This window comes from Sylvia atricapilla, chromosome 7 (genome assembly GCF_009819655.1).
Source record: "Sylvia atricapilla isolate bSylAtr1 chromosome 7, bSylAtr1.pri, whole genome shotgun sequence".
Classification (NCBI taxonomy): Eukaryota; Metazoa; Chordata; class Aves; order Passeriformes; family Sylviidae; genus Sylvia; species Sylvia atricapilla.
In genome coordinates, this window is record NC_089146.1 from 24311913 (window position 1) to 24335035 (window position 23123).

General features: G+C 38.5%; 1 protein-coding gene across 2 annotated transcripts in view; it reads left to right on the plus strand.

Annotated features, from left to right (window-relative positions):
• The first annotated feature begins 3642 nt into the window (after positions 1-3642).
• The window catches only part of MAP3K2 (mitogen-activated protein kinase kinase kinase 2), a 50803-nt gene continuing 31322 nt past the window's right edge, over positions 3643-23123 (plus strand). For both annotated transcript variants that reach the window (XM_066323015.1, XM_066323016.1), the window contains exons 1-3: positions 3643-3990; positions 20212-20281; positions 22695-22813. In XM_066323015.1, coding sequence (XP_066179112.1) covers positions 20278-20281; positions 22695-22813 — 123 coding nt within the window. In that variant the 5' untranslated portion in view covers positions 3643-3990; positions 20212-20277. The remainder of the gene's footprint in view (positions 3991-20211; positions 20282-22694; positions 22814-23123) is intronic.

The window sequence follows — 23123 nt, forward strand, 5'->3', positions numbered from 1 at the left end:
TCTTTAAAGATTAACGGTTGTCTTGTTTGCTAAAGGAAGAATAGTCTGTGTAGTGTCACTCTGCAGTAAGGTCCCTTGTCTGCTTTAAGATGTAAATGAACAAATAAGAGGCAACCATTGCTTGTTACAAGCATTTATGGCTGTTTAGTCTTCTGAACAGTCACACATCATATCCCCTATAATCTTTAAGAATGATTTAAGAATCTCTTTGCAAGATAGTGTAATTTCATATACTTCTAATTGGCATTTCTCAGTTTCCCCTTGCCATCTCAAATAGCAGCCTTGTGTTAAACGGCTGAATGCTGCAGATGTTAGGGGAATTGTCTTACTAGTAAAGTCAACAGTGTCTGTATTCTGGATTGCTGAACATGGCTGAGTCCTAATGGGTAAATGAGTTGCTTCATAAACTTCAGGTTGGAGCAGACAAACCTATCCGTATTTCTGCCCAGGATCACTTAGTGTATATTACATTTTTATGAATCTTTCAGCAATGGTTTAGGACTGTCCTCCCCAAAATATTTGCTCTTCCTTTCTTTTCACATGAGCCTTATAGAGATGATGCATTTGTATTGGGTGGAAGTACTGAGGTGCGGGCACTTGTTTCCTTCTGTCATGGCAAGGCACAGGAGCATAGCAGACATGACTAGCAAAGGTTTGAAATAATACTGCTGTTTGCTCAATGCATGGGAGCTGGGTTTAAGTTGTTTATAAACAGACTGTTGGCCCTCCTGATGGGGTGGAAAGACTGGATCATGTTGTAATGTCCTGGCATCACAAGCTTTACCCTACTGCAGTAACCAAAAGAAGCCATTTTGACTCAGGTTATTTGCTCTGTCTCCAGCAGCTTGTTCCTTTGTCAGTTAACCCCTCATTTGATTAAATATATATTAAAATAATCACTAATTTACCCTTTTCTGGATGTCATTTAAAATGTGGTAATACGGTGCCATCTATAGGAAGGAGTGGTGGAGAGGCAAAGAAACTTAAGAGAAAAAGGAGAATGATGGCATGGCTCTGAAAAGGGGCTGGTTTGTTCCTTTTTAAAGTGTTTAGATGCTGCGGCTCAAGTGTTAATTAATACAGGCGCTTCATTAGCCTCAAGCAATACATGTGGAAGGTGAGAACCTCTCATTGTAATGAGGTATTGATTCTGGAATTCAGGGAGAGCCATTCTGCCAGATTTCAGTCAATTGCTTGAGTACACTATCCTGAGATGTGCTTACTCTATAATTTTCACCCCCACCCCCCCCCCCCCAAATTCTGTCAGCAGTACAGGGTTTGAATTGAATGAATAAATAACTAATATACTTTATTTCAACTCCTGACAGCTATTTCTGTTATTTTCCATATCAGCAATTACACTGTTCCTGTAAGATTTATTTTGCTCTAGTAGCATGACACATGATCCCAGAACATGCCCCTGGGTTTGGGCTGAGCTCAGTGTGAGTCAGTGTAATAAGTGCTGGCCCTTGGTGTTGATAGGTATATTTTTAATCTCAAAGTCAATATTAGCTGTTTGTCTTGCTCCTGGTACTGAAGATGCTCAGAATTCAGGATTCTGGCATGATGGCATTGCTGCCTGTCAGGATGTACATCACCTCTGCAAGGCATTCTCAGGATGATGCCCTGACTTTGGGCAGGTTTTGTGCAGCAATGCAAAGCATCACATGGGCAGAGGAATGTGGGATGATTCTCCACAATCCTTGCTGGCTTCTTCTCTAGTGTGTCACTGACTTTTTTAGCTTTCTGATGTTTGCCTTTTTGTAGTAGAGGTTTTTACAGATTTTCAGGTAAACAATGTTTACATTTCTCTCTAGAGGAAGAACAATTGATGGACTTCTAGTTTGACCAGTGTAGTTGAAGAAGTGTTAACTTCATTGCCCAATCTGTAATTTTTGTCTAAAAGCTATATAAATAGAGGTTGAAAAATAAACTTCCTTCTTTTGAAAAATAAACTTCTTTTTGTCCTGATGACCTAACAGCGTGTGTGTTGTTCATTTCATGTCCTATAACAACACACCCTATAACAACAAGTAGTGAAAGAACTTTGTCTTAAAAACCTACTATTCCCTAACCCCTCCTCCGTCAGTTAAATCCAGTTACAAGATGCTAAAGCTGACAAATAGCCATGAAATGGAACATTAAAGCAAGGGAAACAGTGGATGTGTTTTCAAAGCTGTGTAAGCAGCTGTGGCTCATTGATTTTGCTTGATGGTGCAGGAGCATCACACGTCAGCATTTTCTTGGCTATCGTTTGGCAGAAAAGGTCACCTTTTAAACTTCCTGACAAGTGTCATGACAAGTGTCTCATCAACACCACTGACAATTTTCCTAAATCTGGAGCAAGGTGTCTTAGCTTTGAGATGACTATGTTTCCTGCATGATGGCTCTGGAATCAGTGATTCAGTGCCTTGTGCCTTTCTTGGATGTGCTTCATAAGTTGCTCTTTAACACTGTCTCCTTCAGTGTCTTTTAAAAAATATGACGGCATTTGCTTTTATCATTCTCTGCAGCCTGTTTTGGTTGATTCTCAAAATAATCAGGTTATGGACCTTGGGCAACTACTTAGTTTCATATGTGGACCCCACTGGAAATTGATATGTATATCTTAAACTTCTGGTCAAGTACTATTTCGCAAGTTTGTTAAGGGTGGCCAAAGTAGCCCCCCAACCTTGTTTTGAATAGATTTTGAGGGGTTGTCCAGGATTTGCAAACCTCTTGATGTCTTACACGTTAAATATCGCTTACCACATGCCCAGAAAGCAGCCTGTGAGCAGCAGCTCAGTGGGGATTACTGGGCTTGCAACCAGGTGCCCCAGCACAGGTCCCTGCTGTCTCTGTACAGCTCTGTGTGAACACACGGGGCCGGGCAGTGCCTCAAACGGTGTCCGCTAAACACGCACAGGTCACTTGTGTCTCTCACACACAATGGTTCATGCCTGTAAGGTTACTGTTAAATCTGTAGAAAACTAATTACGGTGCCATGCTATTATTGTAGTCATCGGCTACCTAGGACTGCAAGGGTAGCTGTAATAGGTGTCCTGCTACGTATGAGGGACTGCTTCCCCGCTGATCAACTGCGGGCAGCATCCTTCTTCCTTGCACGTATTGACTTCCTGAGGGAAGCAGGTGCCTCCCGCAGAGAGCGGGCAGTCTGTGCCGGGAAAAATGGGCGACTTGAAGGCGGCAGAGCGACGTTCTAAATGGTCCTAAAACCGTGTACAGTCCCTGTAAGAGACAACTCAAGCAGCGCTGGGCTGCGGTCGGGGCCTGGCAGAGACGGGGGATTTGTTGAAGCGAGCAATGGCAATGGTTGCACCTTCCCATCCCGGCCTCGCACGGCGCCGATCGCGCCCGCAGCCGCGGAACGGCACTAGGCCAGGCCTCTCTTACGCTCGCTAGTCCGGGACCGGCAGCTGCTCCAGACGGCGCTGCGGCAGCGGCAGGAGCCATCCGGGCCCGGTACCCTCGGCCCGGGGACGCCGCGGAGGGTCCCGGGCGGGACTCGAACCCCGGGCGGGACTCGAACCCCAGGCCGCAGCCCCCGGGCGCGCGCCGCCCCATCGCCGTGACGCCGCCGCGCGGTGACGCCTCGCGCTCCCGCCCCGTCACGGGGCCCGGCGCGCACGGGGCGGAGCTCGCGGGCGGCAGCAGCGGCGGCCGCGGCGCTTCACGCCCGACGCGACCCCCGGCCCGGCCCGGCCCGGCCCCGCCGCGGCCGCAGCGCCCCGAGGCACCTGCCCCGCTCTCCTCCGCCCGCCGAGTCGCGTCGCTCCTTCCGCGCCGGCCTCGGCGCCGCCTGTCACCGTCCCCGCCGTGCCCCGGCGCGGGCAGGCCCCGGGCCCCTTCCCCCCCTCCCCCGGGGGGGTGGGCTCCGCTCCGGAATCCTGGCCGCTCCCTCCGCGCCGCCCGCCCAGCCGGGGCTGCGCCCGCCGCCGCCGGGAAGCGCGGGGTGTCCCCGGCGGCCGCCCGGCCTCCGCCGTGACATAGGTCGGTGCGCGGGGAGAGGGCGGGCGGGGGGCGGCCCGAGTGCGGGGGAACCCCGGGGCGGGTTTGCCCGGGCGCCTCGGGGGGCCCTGGGGCGGCCCCGGCGGTACCCGGGCTGGGGGCAGCGCCGGCCCGGCCCGGTGCAGGTGTGGCTGCGCGGCGATGTAGTTGTTTGCGGTGCCGGCAAATACACGCTAATGTTGCTTACTTACATTACCGCTGCAGCATCTTAAGTGTTCTATGTCACCCTAAACCTTCCCGTGATTGCTCGCTGATGTTCTGGTTTCTTGTCTTTGAATTGCTCTGCAGTGGTGGTGCTGTGAATTGGGTATGTAGGTCAGATTCTGCGAGATGTTTTTGTCAGGGGAAAAAGTGAATGTTGGATTATTTATTCCCGTGTTGCTTTTGAAGTGCATTGCAGCACCCACGAGGTCGGTTTTTTCTTTTTTTTTTTTTTTTTTTTTTTTTTTTTTTTTTTTCTTTTTCTTTTTTTTTTCCTCTTGGTTTCTCTTGCTTCATAAATCTGCTTTTGGTTTTTGGCTGTGGCATTACTGAAGATAAAAGCGCTAAATTGCAATACTAAATTAGCTGAGCACTTCTAAGCTGTATTGTATCATGCAGTGTCCTCTAAGAGGGTGCTAAAAGATGATCGAAGCCTCCTTGGAATAAGGGGAATTTCTAGTCCGCGCAGAAAATCTCTCAACTACAACGTTTCATTTCTTTAAACAATGCAGCACGTTGCAGGGCTTTGGAGGCCTTCGGAATTGTGTTGCTGTGTGTATGGGAGAGACGCATGAGCGGAGTGAATGTCTACAGGCTTGTCTTGTACTACATCTTGGGTTCTCTCGTGGCAAAGCGCTTACTAACGAAATGCCCTAGAAAGTGTTCTTCCCTGTCGAGTTCCCTGTGGATATTTTAAGGGAAGGGATATTGATGAGCTAGTATTTATGCCACACTGAAAAACCTTAGAATATTTCTTTGTCGTTGCTGTTTTTTTCCTACTTTCACCTATACCTTTCCTTACAGTGACTTTGTAATTAACTGATTTTCTCTGAAATCTAGTTAAGAATCAGAACTTGATGTAAGTCGTGTTTCCTTTACACTGTGTGTTCTATGATGACTGCCCCCAATATGTTTTGAACCCAGACTTGATTCAGGTAGCAAAGCTGTATATGATTAATTTAATTTTTCCCGCAAGGTTTTAGTGTATGTTGATAAAGCAGAGTAGGAAGATAACATTTGTTGGATTGGCTCATTGCTTGAACAGAAGAATCTCTGCAGTTTGCCTTGATGAACTCTGTGTTGGTGTTTGAACAGGTGGTTTACCTGGCACTAATAGAAGACTAAGGTGAAGAAAACAGAAGTTTTTGCATTGCTTTTCTTGGCTTGCTGAGATTTCTAATCTGTCAGAGGAACCTTTTTTTTTCCAAGGTAGCTTGGTAATCTTAGGAGTTTTATAGTTAATGTTATTAGGTAAAGAGCAGTGACAGAATTTATTAATGTGGTGAAATGAGCATAATGTTATTGTTTAATATCAGTAGGCAAGCTGTTTTGTTTTTGCTTTATGTTGTTAAAACTAATTTATGGTAGAAATGAATAACCTTTCAATTTTGGTCATAGATGTGTCTGGTTCTTTGCTATAAATGTTGGGAAATCTAGTCAGTGCACAGGTTTGTGGAATTTAAAGCCTAATGATGCTAAATGCAGGAGAGATTGTTACAAAGTTTTCTCTGGAGAAAGCAAGCAAGTTGGTCAAGCTGTAACTTTAGTACACAGTTACATTTTTTTTTTCTGATCATTCCTAGAAAAAGTTGTTCATATTTAGGTAAAAATCAGAATTACTGGTTTTTAAAACTTTAGCATTAATAGTAAGTATTTGTGGAGAACTATGAAGGAAGAAGCTTTGAAATCTTGGCAATCTAAAGTTTTATATTCTTTTTCTGTTGTATTAACTGTAGGCTGACTTTTTACCTCAGCAAACAAAGTCAAAAGTAATGACTAATCTGTTTTTGTGACAGGTTGTTCAGTGGCTCTCTACTTGGGCACCTCTGAACTTAGATGTAATGTTTTCTTATAAAATGCAGCCTGATCATAAATTGATTTCCTTCATTTATTCCCCCTCTTCCACAGCACACAGCCAATGGTGTTCTGATTTATGGAGAGGTACCCATTTAGTTTGAAGTAATGAACATATTTTCTAGTAATATCTTCTTAGATGTTTCATACTACTAACATTATCCTTTGTTTAGCCTTTTTGGAGAAAAATAAATGAATGATAAAAATTTGACTGTTTGATGTAGTTAAGTATCTTAGATACATTTGCAGAAAATGTCATGTGTTTTCGTATACATGACAAGCTAATTTAAATATGTTATATATGTTATATATATATATGTTATGTTTCTGTCCTGAATGTTTAATTTCTAAATGCAAGCTTTTAAATTCTGAAGTAGAACTGACACAGTATTACACACACACACGCACAAAAATTATCTGTGAATTCTGTTAAACACACTGATTTTCCTGCGAGAAGAAAGAAAAATCTCTTTAGAAAGAAATACTTCTTTTGCTATTTTAATATTTTGGTATTTTGCAGTGCTAAGGTCAAAATAGGTCATGCATGCTATAATTGCACACAGCTTCCAGAATAACATGGGAACATGTTCAGAATTCAGCATGTTATTTGTGATTCACTTCTGGATCCTGGCATGATTTAATATGACAAATGAAGTTTATGGATCTATGTAAACCATTTGCAGAGGGTTTACATAGACTGACCATGCTTATTTGCAGGGTTTTCTGGGATGTTTTAATATATTCATCTTAAATGTAATCTTTTAGGAATGGCAGGAAGATTGGCAACAATGAGAAAAGGAGAGATGGAGTTCTGTATTGTGGTATTGCAGGGATTCCCCTGGGAAATGGGAACCACTACTTTACCTGATCCACAAATACACATGTGGCATAGTTTGGGGCCCAGATTGATGAGGGTATTTGAAGTTGGACTTACTTGGGCAAGGCCAAAGCAGAAGTATCTGCATTGTCCTTTAAAAACCAGCAGTTGGGGATTGGCAATGCAGGGAGGCCTGTAGAGACATGTCTTTGTCCCACCTGTTTGTGAAGTCTTACTTATGTGTACTTCTGTATCTGAAATTGTTGCATATTTTTTAAGATACACCAGCAAACTTTATTTTTCTCTCATATGAAAACCTGAGTTAGTTTTCTTTAGGCTAAAATATTTTTTATTTACTGTAACTCTGTTTTCAGCTATTTTTTTCTTTGAATCCTTTACGGTATCTTTCTCACTTGCTTCTCTTCCTGTATTTTCAATCATCACTTGTCCGTTTTTGTGGATTATCTGCAGTAGTAAAAGATGCTGCTTTTTGTTTTCCTGAGATGATTTGTGCCAAGTATACTAAAAATCTGACAACAGCAATGTAATAAAATTCACATGCTTCAGATGTTTGTGTTGGGAAGACTATACTTCTGAAGCTCAGGTATGATAACACTGATGAGCATTTCTCATTTGGATGAAGGAAGAGATGATGGATGTGTAAGAAGGGAGGGGATTTCACGAGGCCAGCCCCCACCAGAGGCAGAAGGAAATATGCTGAAATCATGTGTGACAGGCGTTTGTCTGATCTTCTCTTAAAAGCCTCAGAAGAGGGGAATACCACACCTCTTCACTGGTCTATTTATAGCTGGTACATGACTACTATTGTTGTTAGGAGGCTTTTCTTAACATTCAGCTATGTCTTGGTGTTAGTTAAGCCAGTTAATTTTCATCCAACTCTTATTACTCATGCAGGATAATGGTTTCTGTGTTCTTTTCACCAAATGTTTGCATACATGGAGACTTCCTCTGTCTCCTTTTGTTTTAGACTTCTCTTTACTAAACTGTGCAAACAGGATTTTTGTTGTTCAGTGTCACTGTGCACTGATTTTTCTGTATCTTTTTCAAAGTTCTACAGACAGTTTCTGAGCAACAGCGTAATTAAGTTACTCTGTAAGTAGCAGAAGTAACATGACGGCCTTATTAAAATGTCATTCTAGGGTGTGTGCATGCAGGTATGGCTGGATGTTGTTTTTGTTTTGTTGTTGGGGCTTTTTTCTTTTCTTGCCAACAGCATCAGGTTCCTGGCTCCTGTATTTGCTAACACAGGAGCTCATACTAGTGTTTGTTGTATCAGCTATTTCTTTCTTCATATATGTGAATTGGAGTTATCTTTTCAAGGAATATAACCTTATACTGTATTAAATTCAATCATTATTTTGGGTTAGTTTTCTTCTATTTCTTCTAAGCATTTTTAGACTTAGCAGAATATGCACTTGCTGCTCTTGCCTATCTCTTTCCCAGCACGTGCAATCCCTGTGGCTTTGGAACATAAGCCTGCTCTACAACAGGAAATTTGATTAAGGACAAATTCTAGGGTTGGATGCAGCTTCTGTTGGCAGAAGTGTGTCCTTGCTGCTCTGTCTTTTGAGGTAAATTATATTGCTGAGGTAACATCTGTCAGTGTTACCTGACAACAGTACCTGAACAAGCCTTTTGCCTTTTTGAGATGTCATATGGTCCAGTGACATAGCAGAAGAAATTTTAATCCTATAGGCATGCTTTATTGGAAGAATTGCAGAGTCAGCTATGGAACAGATGTATTCAGCATGTTCCTTGGTCTGACTCCATTTTATCAGACTTCTGTAAATGATTTTATCCATAATTTTAGAGGGTAGATCACAGATGGGACAAATTTTGCAATTTTTTCAGCAATGTGTTCTTCACAAAAATTTAAATGGGCACCGATAATAATTACCAATGAAGACCTTTTTTACTTTCTTGCTGGAAGAAGTATTCAAGCAGTCAGTGTTGATTACATCTCTCTCACCTGTCCTTAAAATTATTTAAAAGTAATTTAGATAAGAAGTCTATAGATGGTAACAGTTTAAATGCCATGTTACCAGAAGTCACTATAGTCTCATCTTTGAACAAGCATTTCAAAACTGGAAAAATCTGGATCAAGCTTTTTGAATTTATAATAATAAAAAAATGAGAACAGAGAGCTAAAATACTGACACAAGCAGAAATTAAACTTCTAAAGAAAATCTAAAAAAGAAATACAACATTCTATTGAAGAGCGTGAGATTTTTCACCTTAAATATTTTATTAATGCAGTGGCTGAGAACAGGTAAAGTTCAATCTATATTTCGTTGTTGTTTTGTCACACTGTCTATGTCTATGACTATGTGTGTTTTTAACAGTGCCACAATTTTTGTAACTCCACCATAAGACTTGGTTTTAAAAAATCAATTTGAATAGCAAACCCCCATGGGAATTGTGGGGTTTTTTTCTATAATAGCTTGATGAAAACTGTCTTGGTGTAAAGTTGGGTTTAGAAAAGCCTTTTTTGCACTGCCAGTAGCAGTAAGCACAGTAACTTCAGGCAGGGATGACGTGGATAATGTAATGACTTCTTAATGACTGACTTAACGGATGCCTTGCTGCAGCAAGTTCCTTCATGGGATATCTGTTATGCTTCTGTGTCTGTCATACTGGCACTGTGATGAATACTGAATGAGACTTCAAAAGAAGATTTATTTATACATTTTTGGTGAACTGTCTGGCAAGTTTTAGGTAAAGCCTTAATCCGTGATGGACTCAAACAAAAGAGAATCCAGTATTTTTCCCTCAATGATGAGCATGAATGAATGTTTATGGAGGAGTGAGAACAATGTAAGCATTCTTAGCTAGAATATTCTTTCAATCCCTGTTTTTCGTAAAGGCTGGTTCTAAATCTGGTATCGTTTTTCTGTAGCCAGTAATGTTTGGATTTTTTTATTAGACTTTTTGCATGCAGCTAAATAAATTTCTGGCATCCAAATATCTTTTTGTAAAAAATTCTTTAGGTATGTAAGTGGTTCTAGTAAAAACTAGTCTTTTTTTTTTTTTTTTTTTGTACTTTCAAACGTTTTTACTGAATTCCTTTGGCGCTACCATTCTTTTGGAGGAGAGCGGACATTCTCTGTGTATTATAATAATACATCTCTCTGTTCCTTGTGCAATTTTGTAGCCCTTTATCACTTTCTCCCCACACCCAAATGTTACTGCAACCAGAGTCCTAACTTGCCTATTTCTTTTCCCCTGTAGAACCAGTTCTATGCCTTTGATTGACTACCACCTCTACTATAGTCAGTCCTTTTCTTGCTCTCCTAAATAACTGGAGTTTCAGAAAGTTCCTGTTTCTTGGATGATTTAGAATACATTGAACAATTGTTGTGGAGGCCCAGTGGTCTCCTCCTTCTTTATGAAAACAACTATGTCTGTCAGGTCTTCTATATTTTTACCAATTTATTCATGTAAGGGTAGATCTTTCTTATGCTGTGATTGCAAGAAGGCCTTTGGTGAGACTTGTCCAGCATCATAAATCCAAGTAGACCATGATACTGAATGAGATGAGTTCTTTATGCATATACACAGAGTGCACCAAGATTTGAAAGTGAAGATCTCTTTTGGGACAGCCATGTCTGCTCTTCCCTGTTCTATTACATATGCCCATTATTTGTAGTTTATTTGTTATGTGTGACACTTATTATTGTGTAATTTCCTGAAATCCCTGCATTATGCATGTCTTCTTTTTAAAAAGATCTAGATCTGTGCAGTGGCCAAGAGGGTTGATCCAGCACGAGTTCTTGCTCCTTTGTTTGTGTTGGCATTGATATTGTAGAAATATGAGACCAGTTAGATAGGCTGATTATTAACTAAAATGTAAAATCTTTTCGGCTGGATCATCTGTTCGCCCCAGGTCTCCTGCTTGTCATGAAGGTTCAGCTGGACAGCAGCAGTTACTGTAGACCAGCAGGACTACTCTCTTGACAGAAGTGCAACCTTAGCATTGGAACAGTTGTCTTGAAGTTGATGGTTAGAAGTGGGCACAGACGTAGTAATCCTTTCTCTGGAACTTTTGAGTCTGTAGTTAGTTTTCCTTATTAGCTGTATTTATGAGTTTTTTTACGTTTTTATCACTTGAGGGAAAAGTATAATAATGAGGCATCATAGATGTCTTCATAATTTGGTCCCCGCTGCTAAAGGCTGTGCAAGTGCAAGAAGGGAACCTTCTTCTGACAGTATGTTGTTTTTATGTCTTTGCATGTAATGCTGGACTGTTTTGACAAACCTCGGTTTCTATTTTGATATTTTGGTTTATTTGTTATGAGGGTTTGGGTTGAATTATGATTTTTTTTTTTTTTTAATTCACAGGGAGCTAAAGATTATTACCAAAGTGTAAAGTGACAGAGTTTGCCACTTGATAGCTTAGCAATGTCTTGGTGTTTTAGCCTCTGTGAGCCATCCAGTTTAAAGCCCAATGCCTACTGCATATGGATAAAAACTTAGCAATTTGTCCATTTAGACCTGTGCATTGAGATGTGCTTGCTACAAAAATGCTGCACAATCGTGTAAAAGAATATTTGGATTTTGCATGCTATGTATTACCTGTGCATGTACACATGATTTTCTCAGTTTCCATTAGTGTATATTAATGACACACTTAACTGTCTTCTTGGTGGTATTATTGATCTCTCTGTACAATTCCAAGTGTGAGAGGTCTGAGTCTGTTCATAGCTGGGGCTCTCTGGTTCAATTCATTGCTATTTGGTGTTGCATGTTTTATTCTTGAATTGGAGATAGATTCGGGGGTATTTTTTCTGTGCTGTGTTGAAAATCTGTATGGCTCATGAATATCTGATCTACTTAAATATTCCATGTTAAAGTATTATGGATTTTTTTCTTGCATTTTATATTTGTTCTGAGGATAGAAAAAATGAAGGAATTGTCTGACTGAATGTGCAAAGCTAATTTGAATTACGATGAGAAGAGCGCCTGGAGTATTTAATGAGGAAGAATTGAGTGTGAGCCAGGAAATGCATTTCAGGCAGAAGCTCCAGGTGCTGGTGCGTCACTGAAGTAGGAAAACATTACAGCAAGGCAGCAGAAGATGAGAAAAATCGTAGTTGTATTACTGTACTCTGGATTTCCTCAATGTATCACTGCCTGAATAGTGTGCAGGAATATCTGTGCTTTGAAAAACAACTGTGGTTTGAGGACTGAGTAGATAGTATATAACAAAGACTGCTCACTGAGGACATTTTCTCCTTTATGTCTTAAAAAATTTGGAAGCTGTAGAGTAATTGAGACTAAGTTGTCTTCATGGTGAAGACACAAAAATGTCCTTGGAAACTTAGATTCTGTTCTTACTGGTGTCACAGCAAAATGCGAGGTGGATCATATTAATCAAAAAGGCTCATATGTATCTTTGTGTTAATTTTTTTTTTGGTACTCGATTTGAAATGGTGATGTGATTTGCAGCCATGATTAAAACTCTCAACTGCTGCAAATCCAGAATAGTTGAGTTTTGCTCTGGATGGAAGATTCTGTCAAATATAACTCTTACACTGAAGAAAAACAAAGCTTTGCAGTTCCAGTACCTGAAGGTAGATATTAAAACTAGGTATAGAAGTGGAGAGTGGGTTTGTTCATCTGGCTTATTTCCCAAAGTGCTTATATTTTAACCCATCACAGTCACAAAACCGGAAGGTTAAATGAAAAGACTGAACTAGTTTCTGGAGTTTAAGGAGGTGCTTTATTCCGTATGTCCTCAAAAGCCATATCTGACTGATGATTTGCATGTAATCACTCTTGTACATTAACTGAAAGGCTATAGTTGTTAGCAATACTCAGTAACTACTGGAAGACTGCATTTTTTTCTAACATACTTTATTTTTGTTCATAGAATATTGTTGATAGAAATTGCTTGTGATAGGTTTACTCTTTTAGTGAGTGTTTACTCTTAAAATCCATTTCTTTGTTGCTGGTTGTAGCATGGTCTCCCATTCTTAGAGTAGTGAAGGTTGCAGGAATCATCAGTACTGGTAGTGCTGATAGGATTATGTTTGTACTGTGTGTACAATTAGTTCTTTGGCTGAACTGGGATCTTGAATGCTGTCACAAGGATGAGAGCTAAACTGTGTTTTAGGGTATATGCTGTGAACTGTCTGTTGGACAAAATCCCCTCCAAACAGTTATCTTCCTGTAGGACCTTGGATAGAGCATGAGCAATTGCATTTGTAGTGAGGAATGGTTTTCATTTTAACACCTTTAGCCCTTCTTCACAAGTATTTTGGCTTGTTAGTCTTTGGTTTGGAGTAAAACTAATATTGGTGCTACTCACAACAGCTTCAGCACAAGGGTTCCAGGTGGCAGCCACAAGTGCTGAGCCAAGAGCACCACTTGAGATTTTTGGGAGGAGACCCTAATCTCATAAGTAGACACTCACTGTAGTGCATGTTTGTTGGGATTCTAGAGTCTAAAATTTCCATATACCTATTTTGTTTAAGACACCTTCTGTGCAGCTACTCAGTTCATATAAGATAGTAAATTAGGATAAAGTTACAAACATCACAGAAGTGTTTTACTGTGCGTGTTTGTCAACACTCCAATGTTGTCCTAATATATTGAGTTAGCCTTAAACATTTTTATGATGTGGATAGCACTAGGCAGTTTGTTTCATACAGCCCAGCTAATGGTAAGGAATGTTCGTGTTGTGGTGCTTTGGGGCTTTTCCACCATGATGGTGGTGATAAAATTTCCAAGCAGCCAGAGTGCCCTGGAGGCAGTGACGCAGTTATGTGTAGCCCAATGAACTGTTACTTTTGGACATACCTTTGTGAGAAAATCTGGTCCTGGATAAGAGACGAGGATGAACAGTCGATTTGCAGCCACTATGTGTTGTAAAATTGACAGCACTAACATATTTTGCAAAGTGTCACTGTGGTGCCTGTCTGCAAGTTTCAGCTGCTGTGACCCTTCCTCGATTTAAAGTTTTTAAGTTTAAAAATTGTGAACAAATCCTAAGAAAGCATCATAACTTTTAAGAAAGATTTGCTTGATCTATCAGCAAAGTAATTTTTTATTTAGGTTGAGAAATGAGTAGCTGAGTGCTTTGGCTGCTGCCGAGGCAATGACAGATACAGGAAATAGAGAAGTTCTGTAAAACTCCAATTAGGTGAGGAAAGAGATCTTGTTAAGGAAAGTAGATGTTTTTCTGTTTGAGGCAAATTACAGCCTTTTCTTTTTGGTGTACTTGAAATGGAGTGGGCCTATGAAGATTTAGCTAATAGAGGGTCTTGATACTGCTTGGAAAGAAGAGGTTCATTCAAAGCAGGAAACTTGCATTTAAGTGTCTTAAAATCTCCAAATATGCTTATCTCTCCCTGTCAACTGTAAAGGAAGTGTAGAGAGATTAGCTTTTGTAGACTATGGTTACTCTTTGTGGATATTGCTGTAAGTGTTAAGATACTTATCTCAGAAGCCTAATTTTGCTATAAACTCATCTTGAACTGCTGCTTTGCATTTTTATGAGAACAGTCTTCAAAAACTATCCTTACATTATCAAGCCTTCCAGCACGTTGTAAGTTTTTCAAGTCAAGATCATGGTTCGTCAAGCTGTTAAATGTTACATGACTCTGTCAAATTACAGTTTATAGAAGAGCAGGACTAAAGATTTAATCTGAATGAAATTCTGCTGTTGTCACTGGGTGCATTGGACCCTTCAGTTAATTCTGAAATCTGGTTCCCAAGGAAATCTGAGTGAGAGCTGCATTTAAGGTGCTAGAACGGACAGCACTCATTTTCAAGGTTTTGTTCTTCCTGGAACTGGGAGGGCACCATCCATTTTTGTTACTTTTTTGTTGGTTTATTAAACTGAACTCTGGAAGGGGTACAGCTAGTAACCAGTCTTTTCATAAAATAAAAATCAATTCATGTCTGTAGCTGTATAAATGACGTAAGTCTGTATGCTCCTGTGGGCTCAATGACATGTAAATTCACTTGTTTTTTGCTTGCCAGGAAGATTTAAGACTATTTTAGATTTAGAAGATTTAAGAATTTTTCAGTGTAAGAAATCACAAGTCTGCTCATTGTAGAGATACCTGATACCCCTGTACCAGCCACAAGGATTCTGATGCTTCAGCCATCCCACACTTGCTGTCTGTACGGAGCACTGTGCCTGTAGGTTGTGTACAGAAGCAAGATGACTTCTGCATACACTGCGTTTTTATACACACAAGGATTTCAGTATGCCTCTTCAATGTGTATTGCACCTCTGTTAGATAATTACACACTGGGAATTAATAATTCTTCTCAATTGTATCTTACTAAGACTGTCCAGTCTTGTGCCTGCAACTTTTTTCCAGTTTCCTAAATGATTGTCTTTATGTCAAAATACATTCAATGCAAAACCATTACTGAGCAAGTATAATAAAACACAATATTTGACTTGCATGAAGTACAGCTTCTAATTGTGGGTGCTGCCCTCCTGGGTTCAGGGAGTATAGAAATTCAGAAAGCATTCCTGTCAGTTTTAGTACCTTAAATGCAGCTAATCTCATTTTTAAAGTGCTTTCTATTATTTTTAATTAGTAATGGATGGAGAGTAACCACAGTAAATTATTATATTTATTTAAAACATTTAATGGTATTTAAATACATTTTGCTGGACAGCAACTGTTTTCACACATGATTCAGGTAATTTCCTTAAGCCATAACTTGTCTGTCTTGTTCTGCCTGCCTGATCATTGTTGGTCTCCAGGGGCCTGCAGTGGAAATCATGTTCATTGGTGTTTTCTGCTGAGTAGGAATGTGGATTTCTTTTATTTTAGTCCATCAGCTGGGTTTCCTGTTAGTTAATTCAGGTTTTAAAGCAAATTACTAGAATATCATGTGATATTTAGCCAAATATGTTCAAAAAACCTAAGTAGGGTGATTGCTGCAGCTAGTTCTGTTAACTAATCTGTAATTATTTCAGGAAAACATATTTTGCTTGGCAGTAATAATAAACCTTGAAATCGAGGCTGAGATTTGCTGTATTTTTAATTTATTACTATGGAAGAAACCAAGCTAAGTATCATAATATTCTATTATTATTTGCTGTAATGAGAGTAATTGGCAACTTTTGGACTCTTTCTTTTCTCTGGGAATGCAGTTATTTATACAATATTTACAATCCAAAATTTACAATCTAGAATCTTCTGTTTTCCAGGTATTTGCAAATATTTATATTACAGCTATTTACAAATATTACAAATATTTGCAAAAATTCATTCCCTTGCAGTATATTTCAATTTTAAAAGATCCCATAGTACCATGATAGGAATAATATTCCTTTTATTAACTCACCCAGTTAAACAAAATTTGTAATGTTCCAAATTTGACCCACTGAGTCCTATTTTTTGTTTTCCCAATGTTGCCTTAATTTAGCAATGTATCATTGGCTTTTGATTAGGATTAGTTTAATCTTTTTCTCCCTTTTCTGCTTTCCCTGTGAATACCTTTTTTATGTATTGTTACAAAATGTTAAAGATCCAAGTTTTTCTAAAGCCAATCTCACATCCAAATGTGTTACTGATCGGCTTTTTCTCGTTACCATTCTTTGGTTCTCTTTTTTTCTGTCATTTGTGATTTTGTGCTACTGCTGCTGCTTTCATATTCTTAAAAAAGGATGGCCTTTTGTCCAGTGTTCATTTGTGTGTACGTCCATATACAATCCTCCTCTTTATGTTTTATCCTATGGAGTTACCTTCTTTTAGGTATCTTCTAATGGCTTGTAACAATACTGACTTCTATGCTTGTCACACAGTGTAGTGTCATTATTGTCATTTAGGCCAACAGTTGCTTTGAGTTATGAAAAATGCCACAGAAGTTCAGATTTAGGTATTAATCTTTGTCTTGTTCATTGTGATACTATGTGTATTTTTTTAAATAAAAACCTTAACAAGCAGTGCTGCACATAATTTTGGTGAAAGGTTAAGTAGGTATATTTGACAAGGTGATCACTTGAGATTCTTTTCAGCCTTGCTTGCTGTGATTTATAGGAGGTTGGTTGTGTGAGACCAAACGTGACTGTTTAAGAATAGCATTTTTAGAGTAAAACCATTTTATCTGGCTCATTCTTCTTGCTATGAAATAAAATTTTGTAGTCTTGCCTTATATTCTGTTGCCTATTCTGCAGTCTGAAAAATCACCTGTGAATGCTCACTCTTCATTTTTACTTGGCTCTTTTTGCTTTATCTATTGTAGACAAGTGTGTCTCTGAGTAGCAATGCAAGCAGATACTGTTTTCGTGTTGTCTTGGTTTAACTTGCTTGTGTCTAACACAGAGTAATTCTGATTTAATCTTTACCTGGGACTGAAATAATTATAATGCATCTTTCTTATTTTGAGTTCACATTAGGTCATTTTGCTTCGGTGTAAGGGTTGGAAACCATTTATCCTTGCACTCATTTATTATTGTGAAATTTTAGTGGAGGGATTGATATCCTTGAGATTCTTGCCCCACTATTGCAACAGGTTTGGACTCTGAAAGTGTAATGGCCCTTTCTGTCTAGGTGAAGTGTTCCTGTGTAAGTCTGAATTCCTTACTAAATCAGGCTAAGCTAGATTGCTTGCTTGACTGGGATTTTTCTGTTCTTGATTTAGCAACTGAGAAGCACCATGTTGTGGCTATTATAGAAGTGTGTGAGAATGGGCAATTAGCTCAGGGTGTCTGAAATAGCTACGTAGTCTGCATGGCTTACTTGTCCTCAGGCTTTGTTTCATTTGCATTGACAAAGCCACCGAGGAAAGAAAATATCCAGGTGATTCCTGGAAATAATTTTTAGGTTTCTCAGATTCTGAAAGACTTCCAGACTCTGGAAGGTGGCTGATGGGAAGTGAATCATGAATATGAATCAGCATCTCTCCACCCTTATATCCAAAATGCTGTTGCTAGGATATTCTTCTTTGATTATGTGATAAGACTGTAGCAAACACCTTTTTGAAATTCTCTCTGTCATCCCTTCTTTAATTACATTCAAATTCAGGCTTCTTATGTCTCTCTGCAAGACCTTGACATAATTTTATTCTACCTTTGCATCTGCTCTTTTTGTTTGCAGCCTTTGCTTCTCCTAAGTCTTTTGTCTGAGTTTCAATATTTCGTTTCACTTCCTTTTTTTTTTTTCTTAGATTTTTTACTTTCTACTGAATTTATATATACTTGTTTAAAAAATGTTGATTTTTGTTATTTTATTTTTGCTCTCTCTCCACAACCACCCTGTTCTTAGAACCCATTGTGCAAACGATCACTTAAAACCAGAAGTAATGTTTCATTTCACAAGGAGGATTCATAAAGTTCTTAATGAAATTGGCTGAGTCATGTTTTAATTAAAATTTTTATCTTTTTAGCTTATTTTTAAGGTAACATTAAATACTAACACAAAGATTGTTAAAGTACCTGATTATACTTCATATTTAAACAGAATTTTGGTTAAAAGGGGTGATAAAATAACATGTGTAACTTATATAGAGACTTTAATATTCTTAGGGTTTTTTTAAGGAGTTGGAAGTGGAGGGGAAAATAAATGAATGTCTTATTAGTTTATGTTCTAGTGAGATGTGTCACAGATTAATACTGAAGAATGAGTTGTTGTAGCTGGAGGAACTTGGAGGAGATGTTTTTTTCTTCAGCCCTATGTGAGCCCTTAAGCTCAAATATCTTCAGCTTCAAAGTTTGAAGGTTTCTTTCAGCTCGGTTTAGGGAAAACATCCGAGGTGTTTTTGTTTGGAGATTTAAGTAGGTTTTGTTTTCTTCAGGAGTGGTAGAAGATTTAAAATGCATCATAGAACTATTGTATTTCTTTGAAATGCTTACAAAGAAATATTACAGAAGTACTTCATCCAAAGTCATGAAATACATTGTTATGTTTAATTTATAAAGTCAGCTAATTAAAACAGACTCTTTTAATGAAAATTACATTAGCTCTCATTTAAAGACAGTTGGATCAAATGCAAAATTGAAAAGATGTTTTATAAGCACATCAGTGAATAATTTTTTTGAAGATTCTCCAAGACAACTGCTGACACAAAAAACGTGGCATAGGAAATCATTTAATATATGTTCTGCTTTTTTGGACTCTCAGGGATGCAAAAGATGCAAAGAATTGCTCATGGGGAAGAAATGTTAGTTCTGATATTTAAGGCCATAAAGGTAATCCCAGTTCCATAAATAAATCAGATCTCCTGGCATGCTGTGTGAGAGCAGGGTTCAAAGATACAGTCCTTATTTTGAGCGATATTGGCCACTATCATTCAGCAAATAAGTGAAAATTCAGACCATTTTCCTCTCTGAGGATTAGTACAAGTCCTGTGCTTTTTTGTCTTCATGGGCTTTCTTTTCTGTTAACAGGGCAGCAGAACCTTTTTAGTTTTGTTTTGGGTGGGTTTTTTTGAAAGATTTTTCTGTCTCCTGCTGTGGTGGCATCAGGAGGCTGATGCCATTAGTAAAAGTTGGGGTTGTGCCTTGAGGCTGTGGGCAGCCCAGGCCAGGTTTACTTTAAATACTCTTATTAGGTTTTAATATTTACAAAGGATTAGATGGGAGTTTCTTTACCCCAACACTTGGAAGCACTTTCAGGTAGTGTTGTGAGGCTGTCTGTAGACTTGGGAGTATGTAACTCAGAATACACATCAATTATATTTTCAGCTTTCTTTTAGTTCTTGTGTGCTTTTTTGTGTGTTCTTTAGCTGAACTGATTTCTGATTACACAGTGGGAGCTCCGAGACTTCCTTAGGAGCTGAAACTCTTCTTGGTTATTACGGGGTTTGTAATAGTAGGTGACTCATCTGATATTCAGGTAAAAGGCAGAAGTTTTCTAGTTTAGGTAATCAGTATATATTGATTACTCCTGATTTGTGCTGTGAGTTTCATATGTATTTATAGTTATGAACTATATGTATATAGTTCTGAACGCAGAACTTTGAACACCAGATACAGGGATCTGTAGAAATAGATTTTTTTTAATAATCTTGAGTTGTGGGTAGCCCATGGTAGCAGAGTGTTATTGTTAAGCTACTAATCATCATTTGGGGGTGTAGATAGAGATGAAAATCAGCTTTAGTCTAGAAGAATATTTAGTTCAGGCTTGATGTCTTCAGAGGTTATGTGTGTTACTCAGAGGCTGGTGAGGCTTTGGGGTAAATATCTGTTTTCTCCATGCATCGTATGTGTGCCTTATGCAAGCTTATTTGTAGTTTATATGTGTGTTTGCTATGTAGAATCTTAGAAAAACTGTGAAGAGTTGACTGTTTTACATGGCTGTGATAACTTTTGTAATTGTGGGGGTTTTGATTTTGCATTTTAGGAAATAAAATAATGCTGATGAAGCAACCATTTCCCTGAAGTTTGAGTTTTCAGACTCACTGCCATAATGGGTAAGTCTTCTGTGTAACTTAACATAAAAACTTACTACAATTCCTGGGAAATGTGCTTTGGCTGTTTGACACAATGTACCATCTATATATGAAAGGCAGTGTTCAGCAGCTTCACTAGTATTGAAAATATTCCTTTTGAGGTTTTGTGGGTTTTTGGTTGCTTTTGGTTTTGTTGTTGTTGGTTGGAATTTTTTTCTTTCCTTATAGCGTAGTACTTTCCCCTCATCACATGATAACTTAGAGATTCAAGTTTAGGAAATTGAGATTCATGGTATTAGTGTACTGAGCAATACTTATTGTCCACTAAGTGGTAATGCTAATGTTAGAAAGAATCAAACTCAAAACACAAAATCTGCATGTAAGAGTTTTATATTATTGCCTTGCGTCATTACAGTGCAAAGCCACTCCTGTGCAGATGGTTGGACTTGTTATGTGGCACATTTGTATTACTTTAAATTGCATGTCAATTTTTCAAGATGTGTGTTTTTAGTGAGTTGACCATGGTGTTACTGTAATAATTTCTTGGTGCTCCCTCTCCAAAAAATCCCGGCAGACCAATCAACCACGCCACAAACATTTTTGTATTGTTTTTGTTTATCTTTTAATGTTTTGCCAATTTTTTCTAACCTTACACTTAATAGTCAAGTTGCTCGGTCTGGGAATACAGCACTCTTCAGATTTCTGATATTCTCTGACATTTTGTGTGAGAGACGTGATTGGTTTTGATTCTTTTACTAAACATTTTTATGATTATTTTACTAAATATTGGATATTTGGTAACTTTAGATGCTTTGCCACAGTACTTTGATTTCTTTTGTATAAAATATGCAATCTAGTAACCACTGAAAATTCCAACCAACTGCTAAAGCATTATTTTATTTTTTGCATTGCTGAGCACTAGAATAGGCCATAAGACAATAAAATAGTTCAACTATTTTAATTGTGGCAAATTTTGAAGCGTGTTTTAGTGTGAGAAATTAATAATGTAGCTGCAAGAACACCTTTAGTTCTGCTGTTAAATATTGCTGGTAAAACTTGCTTTTATAGATTTGCATATCTTATTAGAGTTATGAGTAATGACAGCATGAGTGATGATCAAGTTACTCGTTTTCAGACCAGATTTCTGTTCTATAAGGAATCTATTAAATTAGAATACATAAATCCCACAATTTCATTATATGATAAATATATTTTGTTATATTTTAGTAGAATGCGAAGGAATTCTCATTGTTGCTGAATACATGGGATGCTTGCTTGCTGCTTTAAATGCTGAACTTTTCTCAGGTCCATGTTTGAGAAATATGGTTCTTTGTAAATCACAGCATTTAGCAATGAATTCTTCAGCAAACAAATCCATTGTGAAAGAGCATGAGGGCACACAGTCAACACCTCTGGAAATAAATTTTGTTATCCAGTGTTCTAGATACATGTGAAGTGTAGTACTACTGCTGTGACATGGAATGAATATAAAATATTAGAAATAAATTACTCTTAATGATGGATGTACAGGCTTTTCATCTCCTAAGCACTTTCCGGTCTAAATGAGCATTCCAGTTCTAGGGCAAATAATGTCTATCCTGACATCAGGACATCACAGCTGCAGCAGGTTGCAGGATTTAGGATTTTTTTGTCAGCTTGATACTGGAGTTACGTAGCATTGAACCCCTACATTGTTCCCTGGGTTCAATGCTTCTGATTCCCCTTGCAAATTCTTCCTTTAAATCCCAAAAGTCCTCTGTATTTCCAGTCCTGGAAAAGTTCTGTGGTGGTTTTTTTTTGTTTGTTTGGGGTTTTTTTTGGGTTTTTTTGGTTTTTTTTGGTTTTTTTTTTTTTTTTTTTTTGGTGGTGGGGTTTTTGTTATGGATTTTTATTATGCTGTGTGGGCTATCAGCAGATGCTCAGGCAGTTGAGGTGTGGGAGTTTGTTGCCACTCATGGGCATGACCATACCTGTTCAGGACAGAGGAGAAATTGTTTTTTATTTTATTTATTACAGAAGAAGAACTTGCTTTTTATTCTTTATTTTATGGAAAGGAGTGGGAAATATGATCTCTAGTAAACATCTCAACTATGGATATTGTTTGAATTGAAGTAGACGAGGCTTTCCCCTGCATCCCGTTTCTCTTATTAATACAGCCTACAGTTGAGTAAAGTTCAATCTTTGTTATGACTTCAGTTTTTTTAAACTTGTTATTGAATTTGGGTTACTGATTAAGCTGTTTATTTCCTTAAGCACTGTTAATGATAAATAAAAATGTTTACAATGCAGCAGTGATTTTTTTTTTTTTTGGGAATTATGTATTGAAGTGTAATGCAGACTTCTAGATTTTTGACTAACGCCTGTCTAACTGTGAAATGAGACAGTAAATGCCCTTCAAAAGTAACAGTCTTTTACACTTGTTTTCTCTGAGCAGATGAGCAGCAAGCTTTGAATTCAATCATGCAGGATTTGGCTGTGCTTCATAAGGCCAGTCGTCCTGTATTGCCCCAGCAAGAAGCAGGAAAGCCAAAGTCGTCTTCACCTAAAAAACAGGTAATCTTCAATATCCTCACTAATGTACTGAACATGGAATGTCCTGCTGTGACTTCTGTAATTATTTTTCTTGCCAGACCAGTGAGCATACCAGAATGAGCTATTAGTCTCCCACGTGTGCTGCCATTTTCTTTGTTCATATTCTTGCATTAGCAGCCAAATGAAATGGTGGCATTTCAGAGCAGATCATGAATACATGAATTGAAGATTATAGAGGTATTTACACCATATGTAAAGTGATTTTATATTCGTTGTTATTATTATATCGGAACTACGCTATTTAAAATACCATGGAATAATTTTATAGATT